A 14,063-nucleotide genomic window follows, 5' to 3' on the forward strand; every position below is an offset into this window, starting at 1 on the left:
TGCTTTGGCCTTGCTTTGCTCTTTGGTGCCGAAATGTGTCGAAAGGATAACATTTAGAACTGTGAAGTGGTGATCGCTGCATTATCAGATATATCAGTCCCTGTATAAATGGGCCTTTTTCATATTCCTTGGGAAGGCTGTTATCAGCAAGAAAGTTCATTTCATGCAAATTGATAATTGCGATGACTGCAGCAGGCATGCTGGGCTCCAGCGTCACAGCCCTGCCCTGCCTCCCTGCTCTCACAGATGATTACTCAGGAAGGAGCTGCTGGGAGCACTGCTCCTCTCTGTGTGGTTAACTGCTTCCATGCTGAAATGGATACAGGGCCCTGTTGAGAAAACCTCCTATGTATTAAATATTTTAGATATTAAAGATGGATGATTTTCTCTTGCGTAGGGTGTTGTCTTCAGTGTTTTTATATTATACTTACTCATTTTTTTCAAGTGTCATGCTCTTTCTTATAATACCATTTATCCACCTGTCATACTGCTATCCATATCATCATATATTGTGCTGGTACAGAATTTCCAAATACATATACTGCACATACAAGAAATGGCACAGACCTTGTGGAAATGACCTGACAGGTAGGAAAAGAAATTGATTGATAGATCTCTATAGATAAAGTTCTGTCAGTGTACAGATGTAGAGATAAAATAGTGTCAGCAAACCCGCTGGACTTGTTGTGAAGGTGTAGTTAGCAATGTTGCTCACTCAATGTAGAGTGACTACCGTAACCATGCAGACAGAAATAGCATTAGGTCTAAGCTAAAAGAGGTAAATATCTGGCTTGTGCAAAGTTTTGTTCATTAGACAAGCTACATGCCTTTTTTCCCTTTAAAATCTTTTCTCAACAAAAAGCATTTCACTGAGTCATTTCCTCTGACCTACTGCTACCATCTACCATCCTCGTTGGCAATGCAATCAGAGCCTTCCTAGGACTGGAGAACCACAGGAGACCATTTCATGAAGATTTTTTTTTATGATGAGCCCTCGTCTGTGTCTTGTTCCCTTGAGCAAGGACAGGATTCAAAAGCTGGCTGCTGCTGGGAAGCAGTGTGGCTCATCGTATCTCTAATCAAACACCCCAGGCTTTCACTTCAAATGTCAATCACTGGGCAAGTGTCAAAACTAGCTTCCCGCTTGATGGCGAGAGAGCATGTGTGCAGAGCAATCAGTGTACATTATCAGGAATGTGGCATGCTTGTGCTTCTCAAAGGTCTCCCATTCATGACAGTGGTCCTTAAGGAATTAACTGCCTCCATCAGAGCATTAATTGGGTAAATAAGAGAAAACCTCAGGATCGATTTTTTCAGGATTGGGGGTTTGTTTGCTTTTGTGGAGAGGCCACTGTAAACAAGAAACCTGGCATTCCCTCGCTCTGAGGGGTCAATCCCATGCCCTTCACATTTTAGCATCAGGTATACAGCTTTCTCCTTCTCAGACCCTGGTGCACAGTGCTGAGAATAGTGCTGTCCAAGCTTAGCAAATCTGGGCTCTTGGTTCAGTACTCATTCTGTATATCCAAATTCACAGCTGCAGAGAAGCATCTTTCCACATAAGAAGCTAAAAGTAAAACTAGAAAGGTTATAAAGAGACTTTGAACTCTTCATTCAAGTACTATTGGTCACATTCCTGTAAACCCAGAACTGCAGCTTTGTCATCTGTGGAATGGACTGTGGTAACTATTTAAAAAACCCAAAGTTCGGCAGTCAGTTGCTCTGGATATATGTGGTTAGCTGCCACCTCTGCATTACTAACACTGTTAAACATGCACTGGAGGTTTCTGTTCCACATTCTCATCTTTCCACACATCAAACATCAGGACAGAGTGGCTTTCTGAAGGTAATATTCAGATCAGGTTGCAACAAAATAGGTTTTTGTCACAAATTACATTATACCAGGGTCATGTTGTATATATTTCACTGGTGAGAAACAGTGTACACATATATTTCTTATCTTAGAAATTTGACACTGATTCAGTTCAGATACGTAAACCAGCCTGCTTTGACATTCTCCCAGCCTCCATACTCTACATGGTAATAAATACACGTCAATATACAAAACTTTTACATGAGAAATGTTTCAGAAATTTTGTATAAGATCCCTGATGGATTTTGTACTCCTGCCTTGATAAATTACAGGGATTTATGGATTAGAGGAACCTCCCAACTTATTATAAAAAAACTCAATAGGCTGTTGCATGATGGCATGATGACGAAAAAGAAGTGATAAAACATGAACACAGGATTAAATATGAAATGGGAATAAGTCTATCTTCAGGACTGGAAAGCTATTCAGTTAATAATAAAATATGCTCCAAATCGCGCTTGCTTAATTATACATCTTAAGAAGCTCTACCTACATTTCTTTTGGAGAACCAGAATCATTCAGAAAATGCTTTTGTTTTGCTGTAATGGTTACATTCGTGGTGCAGCCTGAATCTTCCAGTTCTGTTCCTTTTCTTCCCAGGATGCAGAGCTGACAGGGAAAGGGGAGGGTGGCTCTGCAGCCCGATCAAGCAGTCCTTTAGGGTTCAGAGGCACGTGCACTCCAATTTGTCCTCTGTGACACATTAATTACAGCAGGCCACTCCAGCACCCTCTGCTCCAGCGGGGGGCTGCCAAATGAAGTGAAGAAAATAATTGTTCGTTCTCGTCTGCAGCGTGTGACGGCAAACTTTGCCTGGCCTGACTCATGCTCCAGCGAGGATCTGTTTAATAAAACTCCCAGGGAGCTCAGCGATATGAATTCAAGAGTGCCGTCGGCCTCTGACGACTGAAGACAGCAGTTCTCTCACGCACAGAGCCCTCTTAGGTGAGGTCACAAGCATAGAAGAAGCAGGAGAAGTGAACAAGACTCTGCTCCTGGCTCAACCTTTTATCTTTAACTCTGCATTTATATACAGCCCACCTGTGTACGTGCAGAACCTATACGCCATCTGAACTGACACACATCTATTCTACTACTTTTAACACAAAACTCAGCAATTAATAATAACACGCCAACCTGAGTGCTTGGCTGCACTTGGGACTCCAATCCTAATCCAGGCCTCTTTAAAACACCAACAACACAACAGAGATGGTTAAGCCTTAACTGGACAGATTCATTCAAGCTCTCCCCTCAAATAAGCTGTTGATGACGTAAAGACTTAAAACCTCTGAAGTCTGGAACAAGCTACCCAGCCACTCTGTTGAAGCTGATACCCCGGCATCTTTCGAGAAGTGGCTGGATATGATCCTCAGATCAATGAGCTACAAGCTACCAAACTGGCCTCCTCTCATTTTCTTATGATTAGTGCTCACCCACCAGAGCTGATGATGCCAGAGCTGAAGAGATAAGATGATCAGCACTATTTTCACCTCAGCTTTCCATTTTAACCAGGTTCTTTTTCATAGACTTTGAATGGTAATGACGACCATCAGCAGCCTCGTTCTCCACCTGCGCTTTGCCTCCTTGTCTTATTTATGATGCTGGACCTGCTTCTTTTGGCTTATTCTCTATGCAGCAGGGAGAGGAATTATTTTGTGTAAGTGAAGACCTGAACATGCAAAGCTATCTCCAAGGCTGCTAAAAGAGATGCTAATTGTATGCAGGAGAGACACATCAGGGGTAACAAATGCAGACCTAAATTGCTAGGAAGTAATCCTGCAACTCTGGGCCCCTCGGTTCATTAGACCATTATCTTCATATCCAACACCTGCCACAGATTCAACATAGACACTGCAGATTGGTACAGTAGGCTGTATAATGAGAGCTAAACTCAGTAAACAGACACCTATTTAAAACACTTAATTCATCCAGGCACTTGCTGACAAGACAGTGATCAATTTAATCCATTACAAATACAGCAATGGACTTTTCTGGTTGGAAGAAAAATCAGAACATTAGACATGAAAAATTAATTTTATTTGAGAATAATGTAACCTGTGTGTCTCGTAGTTATCCATCACTACACAACAGCAACTGAGGTACAAAGATTTTACTGTAAAAAAGCACACCAAAAACAACCCTGAATGTATCAAATATACACTGCAATATTAAACATTTGTGAAAGAAGAATTCAGCCCTGCTGAACATTTCATGCTTGAAAATCTCAATCTATCACAAAACATTTCTAAACAATGCATAATCATACCTATTAGGAATACAGTGAACAGCACTACAGTATAATGCAAAGACTAGTTTTTAAACCATAAGCAATTTTATGGGGAAAAGTCTTTAAACGGAGAATTCAATTTCCACAGCACGTTCTCAGACGTAATTAATCTGAGCTAGTTACATTTCAGAAATGAAGACAGTCTACGGAGACACACAGAAGAGCACATCTGATGAGACCTAGAAAGCAAGAACACTTCTGATATTTCTGTCCTACAAAACTTTGGTCTTTAGATCCCATTGCCAGTCCACAACATGAAAGATTCTGCTCTGGCAAGCGGGAAGGGACCATTAAGAAATATCCGCTGACCATCATTGTTGATTCAAACAAATGCACACATTTTCACAATCTTTAGCAGCACTACAGAGTACAGACACAGAAACATCAAATCACAGGATCAACATCTAAGACACCCCTTTCTACTAAAAAAAAATACTAACTTTTGATTTCAAAAATCTGAAATTTAGCAAATGCAACAGAACTCTGGCCAAATTGTCTTTGTAGATGGGTTTTAATTGCATAAGAGAGAGAGAGAGACAGAGAGATTACTGCACACCTCCTTCAGTAACGATTATGTGGCCTTTGATTATATGAATTGTAGCCCTGGTGTCCGTAGGAACTGTACTGTTCTTGCTGCTGGTAGTGTTGGTGACTGTGCCCCCAGCCTCTGTTCTGCCATGCCTGTCCGTCACGGTTATCGCCTGTCCAGCTCCTGCCCCGTTCTCTTCCTCGGTAGGATCGATAATCGTGTGGACTGGGAGAGAGGGAATCAAAAGAAACAGCCTTACTTCAACTTGCCTGATCTACAAACAAGGCCGACGGTAACTCTTGATATACCAAAACAGAAGAGTCAGCATTTTGTTATTACAGTCCACTAAAGACAACAACATCCAAGGCAGGAATGCTTTGTGACTGCCTGGAATACTAAGTGAGAAAAGTTTGGCTTAAACTTCTAGGTTACTGGGCACCCTCCTGGCTATAGGACAAGGAGGCTCGAACCCCTTTTAGACTGAGTTAAGCAAGGGCCAGCTGCAGGGGGAGCTGGGGTGGAGGAGGGATGCTTGAGACAGCTGTGAAGGGAGGCATTTGATTCCAGTCTACAGTACTGTATGTAGTCAGTATTGTGATGATGGCAATTAGGAACATTGAGTGAGACTGACTTGTCATTGTTATACCTCCCGAACTACAGTTAATAACTTCCATATCATATTCTGCTGCATGTTAAAATATTTTGGAAAAGACTGTCTTCAAATAAGAGTAAATATGTGCTGAACCTCATATTGAAGGCCAGCAGAAATGTCACAGGCTTTCTGAGGCTTTCCTTGAACATCAAATAAATCCCTGAAGAAAATAAAAACGACATTCCTGTCCGGATTCCCAACATTCGAGCAGGGCAGCAGAAAACAAAGCGAGGAATGAAAGGCTGGACCCGGAGCCCTAGCAGGTTCAGCCTGCCTGGCCGAGAATGCAGCAGAGAAATGCGACCATACCGGCTGTCCCGGCCCCGCGGCGGGCCTCCGCCTCTCCCCCTCCAGCCCTCCACAATAGGAGGCGGGTCGGGACCGCGCTGCAGGCATTCCTGATATTCCTTGTCTTCTATTGTGAATCGGTGGGCAAACTGCTCTTCATAGTTAGGTACTGACTCAGAAGCGCCGGACATTCTGCAAGGTCACACAAGACAGGGTTAAACGTAAAGCAATTCGCGTGGAGCTCCGGGTTTGGCCTCTGTACCTGTAACTGGAAGACTGTGGGGTTCAACTCTTTGAGTGTGAGCAGATCTGTGCTTCCCACACAAATCACTCCAAAAAAACATCCAGTTGCCCAAAAGGCACAAATGACAAAAGTGTCAGCTGAATAAACACGGCGTTTTTAAGTAAATGTGACACTAGTTCACCTTTTACGGGGATCAACGTGGAAGAAATCCCAGACAGTATATGCTTAATCATACAAAGTACCGCGATTTTATTTTTTTATGTTAAGCACGAAAAAAATTACTTCAGATACAAACAATATATACATATATCTGAAGTCACCCGATGATTTTCGAAAGTCCTGATCAAACAATTATCTATGATTTTCTTAATGGGTGCAAAAGAGTCAGCTGACAAGAACCTGAGCTTCGCCAGCGAAACCGGCTGAGCCGGCGCCACGCGTCTGCCTCGAACCCGAGCGTATAGCAATAACGCAACCCATTGTGTACAGGACTGCTTAAGCGACTTCAGAAGATCACCGAACCTACGTATTAACTGACTCATTTGTATATTTAGATTTAAAAAGTAATTAATTCGTCAGCTCCATGCTATTTCCAGTGCAAAACGCTGGATCCACCTCCTGCTCATCATCATTTCCCCGTGTTAATTTGTTTGCATTAGACCTTTGTATTATTCATGTAACACGTACTGGCGACGCAAGTACTGAAATAAAATGTAGAGCACACCCACAAACTGGAGCCTGGCGAACTTTATTACTCCTGTTCTGTGGAGGACGAAAAAAAAGTCTAATTTTATTCTTTCGAAACTCTTGATAAAACAAAGGTTACTTACATTAAAATCGGTCCCGAAACCCGGGATTTACAATCCAAATGTTTTCGTTACGAAAATGAGCTCCAACACTCTTGTTTCTGTTGTGCAGTAGCGTACTGATTCCGCAAGACTCTCTGAAAAATGGTTCCGGGTACGTTAGTTCCTAAAAGAACTGTGCGCTTCTTTCTCATTAAATAGCCACAAACTTTAACGGGGGTATATTCTGAAGTTAATTAGATAGAAATGATTACCTTACATATTTTAAATAATTTCTTACAAAATATCTTTGGTTTACTCTCCATTCCTTCGTTCATTGCAGTCCAATAGTTTGTATTTTTTCTAACTTAAGAAAGTTCGCTTAAAATTTCAATTGGGTCTAGAAGATCCCTACAAAACCGCGTTGTTCTTTTTAGTCAGTATCTGGTCTTATTTCCTGTAATGTGGACTGCTTAAAGTTACATACGATACTCGTATCATCACCGTTTATCTTAATTTCGGTCGTGAATGTTTTTAAAAGTTATAATTCAGGTGAGTACAGACACCTGAAGGGTCCACGGCCGAAACGTTGTGTTTTCTTCTTTTTTTCCCCAGCATGGAATAAACCTATTACTTGTTCCTTCACAGCCTACGTATGCTGACGCAGCTACCCACCTGAACTTCAACATAATTACGATTTATTTCGGCTCTTAAAATGTTGAATATGGTTTGTAATGATCCAAGTTCCGAGTTTCAGAAAGGCTGCTTCACTCTGTTTTCTGACGTCATTAGAAACAATATGCTTGTACAAAGATATTTTAGAAACTCGAACAGAGTACAGAAGCATGTAAATTAAAAGTCCAAACAAACTAACGGGAACGAAGGACTTGGAAGAGGCTTAGAACTAAATAATATTTGGAAAAAACCTCAGTGACAATGAACGAAAATAATTATTTTGATTGGGATTAATTTGCTTTTCATACAGTTTTGTAAAACCTTAATTTTGTTCACATTTATTTGCATGTGTTTTTGCTTAGTATAAAATGTTCAGCCTAAATGCTTTGGTGGAGGGAAAGAGAAAGGATCAATTTGTGTATCAAAATAAAAGGTCATGTGCAGGCTGAAGTTTTAGCTAGTTTTATGTGTATGAGGGTCGATGTATATCTAGTGATACATAACTATAACCGGCACATGGGTGGCTGTTTCTGGTCATGGAAAGCCCCAATCCAGTAGGTCATTCTCAATGACCTCTGATTAGTTTAGTCAGCCAATCGGTTCAATTAAATCAGAAATAGCAACCTTTGGGTTTTAAAAACTACAAGGGGTGGGTATTTAGATTTGAGACCATCTCTAAGATGCTTCATTGATTGAAGACAATTTTGTCCGACGTGTAAAGTAATTGATGATTTAAAGATTACCCAAAATGCGACAGAATGCTGGACTGCCTCTTTTCAGCCTGGGTCAGCAACTCCTGGGTGGTTGGGCAAAATAATTATAGATAAAGAGACGTACAGGTAAGTAAACCTTCTAATCAATTTAAAATCAATTTGAACATTTTCTTATTGGTCTGTGTAACTGTTTTGCTCTGAGGGTATTAATAATATATATGATATGGTTGTAGAAATATTATTATAAACAATGACAAAAACTGAATGAACAGGAGCAAACTCTTTATAGGGAACGGCACATTAAACGATCTGGATAATTAGATCGTAATATATGGTACTTCACTTCAGAGGGGGAAACATTAGAAATGTTGAGTCTTTGCAGATGTAGGACTTGTATGGCGCCACACAACCTTCTTTCAACTGTACATGGAAACACGATATTGCTCAGTGACTCATCATTAATCCAGAGTAAAAGCAGCTAAGTAACCAAGTAACCCGGTCGCAAGGAATGCAGCAGGAACCGGAATAATGCTATTATTTATTGAATAACCACTGGCTTTGCTGTGGGTTCCCTGAAATAAATACTGCACTACGAAGCAATGGTAGACTGATACAGAGTTTCACTTGGAACAATGCCACTAGTTCCATTTTAGAAATGCAACAATGACATACAAGCACTGTAGGCGCTTTCTGTATTCACTCATACCTCAGTGCTCGGTGACCTAATTGTGTAAAATAAAAAAGCAACACAAGTTTCTATGGTTATAAAACTGTAAAGCACGATCTGGGGTGTCTCAAAATTCTCTTTTGTATTGAAACGTTTTGACGGCTTGATGGGTTTTCAGAAAGTGCTGCACACAACTGAGAGGCCTTGCCTGCCTCATGCTGTAAAACAAAACAGTCGTTTTGCGGCGCTTTTCAGGACAGGTGAAGTCTGTCGCTATATACAATCCCATTGAAGTGGCAGGTGGCTTTTTTTTTTAAGAAACAGACATACTGTATTATATACTGTAGCATCGTGGTCTAAAATCACGGAGATCGGGGGGAGTCGAGCTCAATTGACTGTATACAACATTATTAAAAAGACAGAATTACAGATTTACTGTACCCCCACACACCTCTTTTTCCAGACTCTCCGTTCATACAGGTCTATCAAAAATGATGTACTGTAACTTATTTGCATTGCCTCTAGTTTAGTTAAAATGCCCTTTGAGCTATATTTTCTTAACTCACAAAAGTTTTATTGAAACCCACCGCTATATGTGCTCTTCTGTGGGCTCTTTTTATTCAGCTGATTGCTAAACGCCCGTTATGTTTTGCGCAAGGTCGTTATTTCTACTGTAGGTGCATCTCGGGGCAGATCATTCACCGGCGTGCTGTAGTTGTGAGTCTCGGATCTCGCCCCCTGGAGATGTAGTAACTAAGCACCAGCCCCATGTCACTCTGAAGAGTGTGGGAGGCTGCTGCCGAGAGCAGGTGGAATCCTCTCAGTGTCGCTGCTGCCGTTCCGAGCTTCACTTCCAACACAAGCGCATCAGGGAACGGAGATACACACTTCTACTGGGGGAGAAAATTAGAAAAACAAGAAAATACATTTCAACATTGCTGTGATCGTTTGTGGATTCCCCCCCTCCCCGTGTTTTCTGCATTGGACAGATTCCTAAATGGCTTGGAAAAGCGCTCTCGCAGAAATAAGAGGAAAGGCTTGATATAAGGACGAAAATTAAGCTTCTCCGTGCCCGTGTGCGAGTGAGTCAGACTCTCATATTTCAGTCCTTGCTCCTCCAAGCTAGGGTCCCGATATGCACTCGTCGAACAGTTAATACCGAGAGAGGGGATATTTTGCATAAGTTTTTGAAGATTGCTGTTACCGCAGCTGGTGAAGTTCGCTTCAAAGGCTTTATTTTTGGAAGCTTGGAGGTTTGTTCGGAAAGTCCAAGGAAATGGGGTGAGTATAACTTGACAGAGGCTCGCTGTCAGTGTCCATTATGTCGAACGCGTGTTGTTTTGACAGCTGCCTTTTTTTCATTTTTAAAATGCCCTCACGCGTTTTTACTTCTATATTTAAACATCTATGTCATAAGGAAATCAGTTTTTTTTCCTCGTGAGCAAATAGACCAGCGCCTCGCATTCGATTTTCCAAATCCGTTAATTTGATAAGTTTGAAATATATATTATCTTTATCGATCTAGCCATAGAAAGATTTATTTAATAAAGTAACTAGTTTGTGTAACCAGTCTATTTTTAGTCTTTCAGATCAAGGAGCGTTTTCTCACTCTTAAACACACGTGTACATATAGGTAATTTGTTAGATATATTAAAAGTTGAGATAAAAACTGTGATTATTAAATTTTAATTAAGACACTTAATAAAAAAAAACATTTATTAAAAATCTAGGTATTTTGATTCATGTACACGTCGGTCCTGCGTGCGCTGTGTGAGCGCTTTTGAGTTGAGATTATTAGGAAGGCATCTTTAAAGAGACTTATTTAATTTCGTAAATTACATTCTGATGTTACGAACAAACATTTATATACAATTTTAAACAGGCTTATAGTCCTCAGGTTTTACAGATACACTAGATTTTAACATATAGCACTAAGCGTTTGCGTTGTCTTTTCAGATCACTCGGAAAGTATCGATGCCATTTAGAAACCTGGTACACATTCACCTCTTCACTGCAGTTTTTCTTATAAATCTTAATCTGATTACTGTAATAGTTGTCGATGATTTGATTGTTTTTATCTAGCTATAAAAAACGTTGGTAGAATGACCTTTCCAGAAAAAAATAACGTCAGTCGTATGTACTGTAGCTTTGGTCTGGTATCATACGGCCATGTCCGGCTGTCAAAGACTAAACACATTGGCGTGATGTGTCTTTGACATATAAACGTGTCACAGCCGACTTTTTAAACGTTTCCGTTTAAGGTGCCTCTTAAAACAATAAGTGTGAGCTCAGGGACGATTCATTAAAAAGCAAGCACAGGAAAGGTAAAGGGATTATGAGGGTAATAAATACTGAACTGTCATTCTGCCACTCAGAATCACTTACAGTAGGTGAGTGCATCACTTCTTGTTACGCTCCGTTGTCAAAATGGGTCGAAACGAATGTCCTGCGACTGGGGAGATAAAATGAAATACCGAGTTTATGCGATACAAGTCAATGTCTGGTCATATGTGCGGACGGCAGGATTCATTATTTTACTTTTAGGGTCCTAGTTGATGGAACAACATGCCATTTGCTTTCCTTAGTTTTAATTTATTAAAACTATCTTACTGTAAGACTGGTTAAGGCCAAAGTGGATTTCCATATCTTTCCCAGAGTGGTCTGCATGTGGAACATTTAGAGGTTTTGATGACATAAGCGATATGTCCAGCCTGCAGCAACACAGCTACAGGTGGCTGTGCAAGGGGAGTCTGTCCTTAGCTGCAGTCTACTTTAAATGTTGTAATCAAAGTACAGTAATTGTCCCTGGAGCCCTGCCGTGCTTTCCCCCTCTAGTTTCACTGGCTGCCATCTTTACCAAGGCAACAGCAGTCTTTGAGGACATCTCGCATATCTCACCTGTTGAAATCCTCTGAATGGAGATAGCTGTTACACACAGAGCATTGTTTACAAATGTCAAATTCCGTTCAGCTGTGTGAGTGTTTCTGAAGTCTGATAGCTGGAATACCCTTGTTAATGCTGGTGTAAAAACGCACTGCGGTTTAGAATTGGAACAGGTTATTCTAAGACTCAGAATCGATCTTTTTAGTCCACGTAGCCATGTGTTATTAACTGTGGGTGATTTATGCAGTTCTGCCTCTGGTCAAGTTACAGCTCTTTGGGACATCCTCAGGACATATCTTTTGTGTTTTGTTGGCATATGAAAGTCGTTGGTGTTTTTCTGCAAATGGTGTAATTCTCTGGAGACTGGAGGCATTGTTTTGACAATGTGTCAGCTATCATGGCTGTAGTGAGCTGAAGAATTATTTTTGGCTTTTCTCAGTATTGTTGCTGAATATTTATATACATCTCCTACAGTTTGTTAGATTACAGGACAAATCACAGAACTAGCCAGTTTGCATTTGTGGTTTATTCTAAATGTTCATGTGGTTATGGCTTTTTTCAAAATGAAGCAGCACTTACTGTGTGTGGTCTATATTTATCATAATAATTCAGCCTTTTGTGTTTTGCATTCCTTCAGGCATCTACATTTACGCAGTGAAACTTCTACCCGTGAGGACACTAAATATCATAGTCCTTTTAAACATCACTGAAACGTGTTTGTAATATATGGGCCTTGGAAAGCAATATAAAAATAAATAAGTGTATTCTCTGTAGAGACATGTTGTGACTTCTCACCAGCCTCTGAGAGACGCATTTAATGTAACGTGTTATGCGGTAGCATTAAAGTCTTTTTGGATGCCAGAATGTTCTATGCTGAATGTCTGAATTTGTCAAATCTTATGTTTGGGAGGAGGAGGGGGGGAGGGTTGGTAGGATGGAAAAATGAAATAGTTCTGCAAGAATGCAAACATATGACTATAAAGCATTTGGAATTAAAAAGAGTAGCTGATTAATTTAATTGTTGAAAGCTGTCTTCAACACGTGTAAACCACAATCGATCTATGGATTCACACTCACTATAATAGCCTGTAGGTCTACATATTTTTTCTCTGTTACATACCATCTGTACAGCACTGTAGCACTGGTTTGACTTCTAACTCCTGTCTTACACACACGTTTACTGCATTAAATCATTTAATCGTACAACATCTTGCTGGGCTGCTCACCTCTATTCTGTTCATGATTTTTGTCAGAGACTTGGATTTTCATTGTTCTAGAGGGTTATGTTGGGGTTTTGCTCTTTTTTTTTATTCGGGGTATCAGCATAAATCTACAGCTCATGCTTAATCCTGTAACCTGTTATATAAACAGCCAGGTAAGGGGTTTAACCAATCGGGCTGCACAACCCAAGATGTCTTAAGATGTCTGAGTGCTTCATGTCATAGAAAGCTATCAATGTCTAATTTTATCCTTTAGGTTCTCAATGCACACCTCACTATAAATAAACCTCTGCAGAAGCTATCCTAGCAGACAGTTAATATTGCTTTACATCTTCAAATAATGTTAGAGCAGAATATTATGAATTACATCTTCCCAGCAGAAGACTTGGGTGGCGTTGTGTGTATTTTGCTGTGTCATAAATCATATTTTCGGGTTTAAAAAGGCCAGCGTGCAATTAGGAATCTCGCAGTAAAAAGGGAGGGCATGCCACGTTTTTCGGCTGGCTTGTCTTTTAAATCATTTTAATCCCGCCTGTCTTTTTTTTCCATCAGTTTTCAGTAAAATTTTCCCAACAGTCTTGAAAAAGGGATTGTCGAGTTGAAGCCTCCACTCCACATACTTTCCCTGTGGCCGACCCCCACTTTACAGTGACTGTTACGATCAATAGTGTTATCTTGCCAATGGTGATTGATCCAATCAATCACTCCGGCGCAAACAACACCTCTTGCCCCGTTAATTCATTTTGGTCGTCAAGCAGAACAGTAGCTCGATGACTCCTTTCTAATAACTCCATGTTAATGACTTGATTGAAGTTTTCAGTCTGGGAATAGACTGTGTTACATAAAAATGTAAAAGCAAGGAAAGTTAAAGAGACATGTACTGTATACTGCAGCATGCAGTGTTCAGAACACAAAATTATGAACTCTTCAAGCACACCTCTTTCTCCCAGACACTATGGGACAGCTTCTGTACTTACTGCACTCACCCAGATCTCTCTTTATGTGCCCATGGGGATCTTTTTTATTCTAGAACAATATTCAGATAAGAAAAGCATAATGTCTCTCCAGTCAGTGGAAAGCTGTACTTTTCTGGGGACAATTTACAACAAAATAAGTCTTACAGTGTTCTTTACTTTTAAAAACACTCACATTTCCATTTTACAAAAAGGTTGTCCTGTATCTGCTTCTGTAAATGTGTCGTTAATAACTAGTGGTTTAGAATGAAACTGAAGGTTGTAGACTGTGAA

At 40.4% G+C, this 14,063-nt stretch overlaps 1 protein-coding gene and 1 long non-coding RNA gene across 2 annotated transcripts in view; one reads left to right on the forward strand and one right to left on the reverse strand.

The window, feature by feature from the left end:
• Positions 1 to 9,265: 9,265 nt before the first annotated feature.
• Positions 9,266 to 10,899, reverse strand: LOC107076880 (uncharacterized). Its single transcript, XR_011189695.1, has 2 exons — positions 10,821 to 10,899; positions 9,266 to 9,603 (listed from the first exon to the last, which is right to left on the reverse strand). It is a non-coding gene; the product is annotated as an uncharacterized lncRNA (long non-coding RNA).
• Positions 9,545 to 14,063, forward strand: part of homer2 (homer scaffold protein 2) — a 45,157-nt gene continuing 40,638 nt past the window's right edge. Inside the window, exon 1 of the mRNA XM_015342954.2 lies at positions 9,545 to 9,994. Coding sequence (XP_015198440.2) covers positions 9,990 to 9,994 — 5 coding nt within the window. The 5' untranslated portion in view covers positions 9,545 to 9,989. The remainder of the gene's footprint in view (positions 9,995 to 14,063) is intronic.

The sequence above is a fragment of the Lepisosteus oculatus genome, chromosome 5 (genome assembly GCF_040954835.1).
Source record: "Lepisosteus oculatus isolate fLepOcu1 chromosome 5, fLepOcu1.hap2, whole genome shotgun sequence".
Lineage (NCBI taxonomy): Eukaryota > Metazoa > Chordata > Actinopteri > Semionotiformes > Lepisosteidae > Lepisosteus > Lepisosteus oculatus.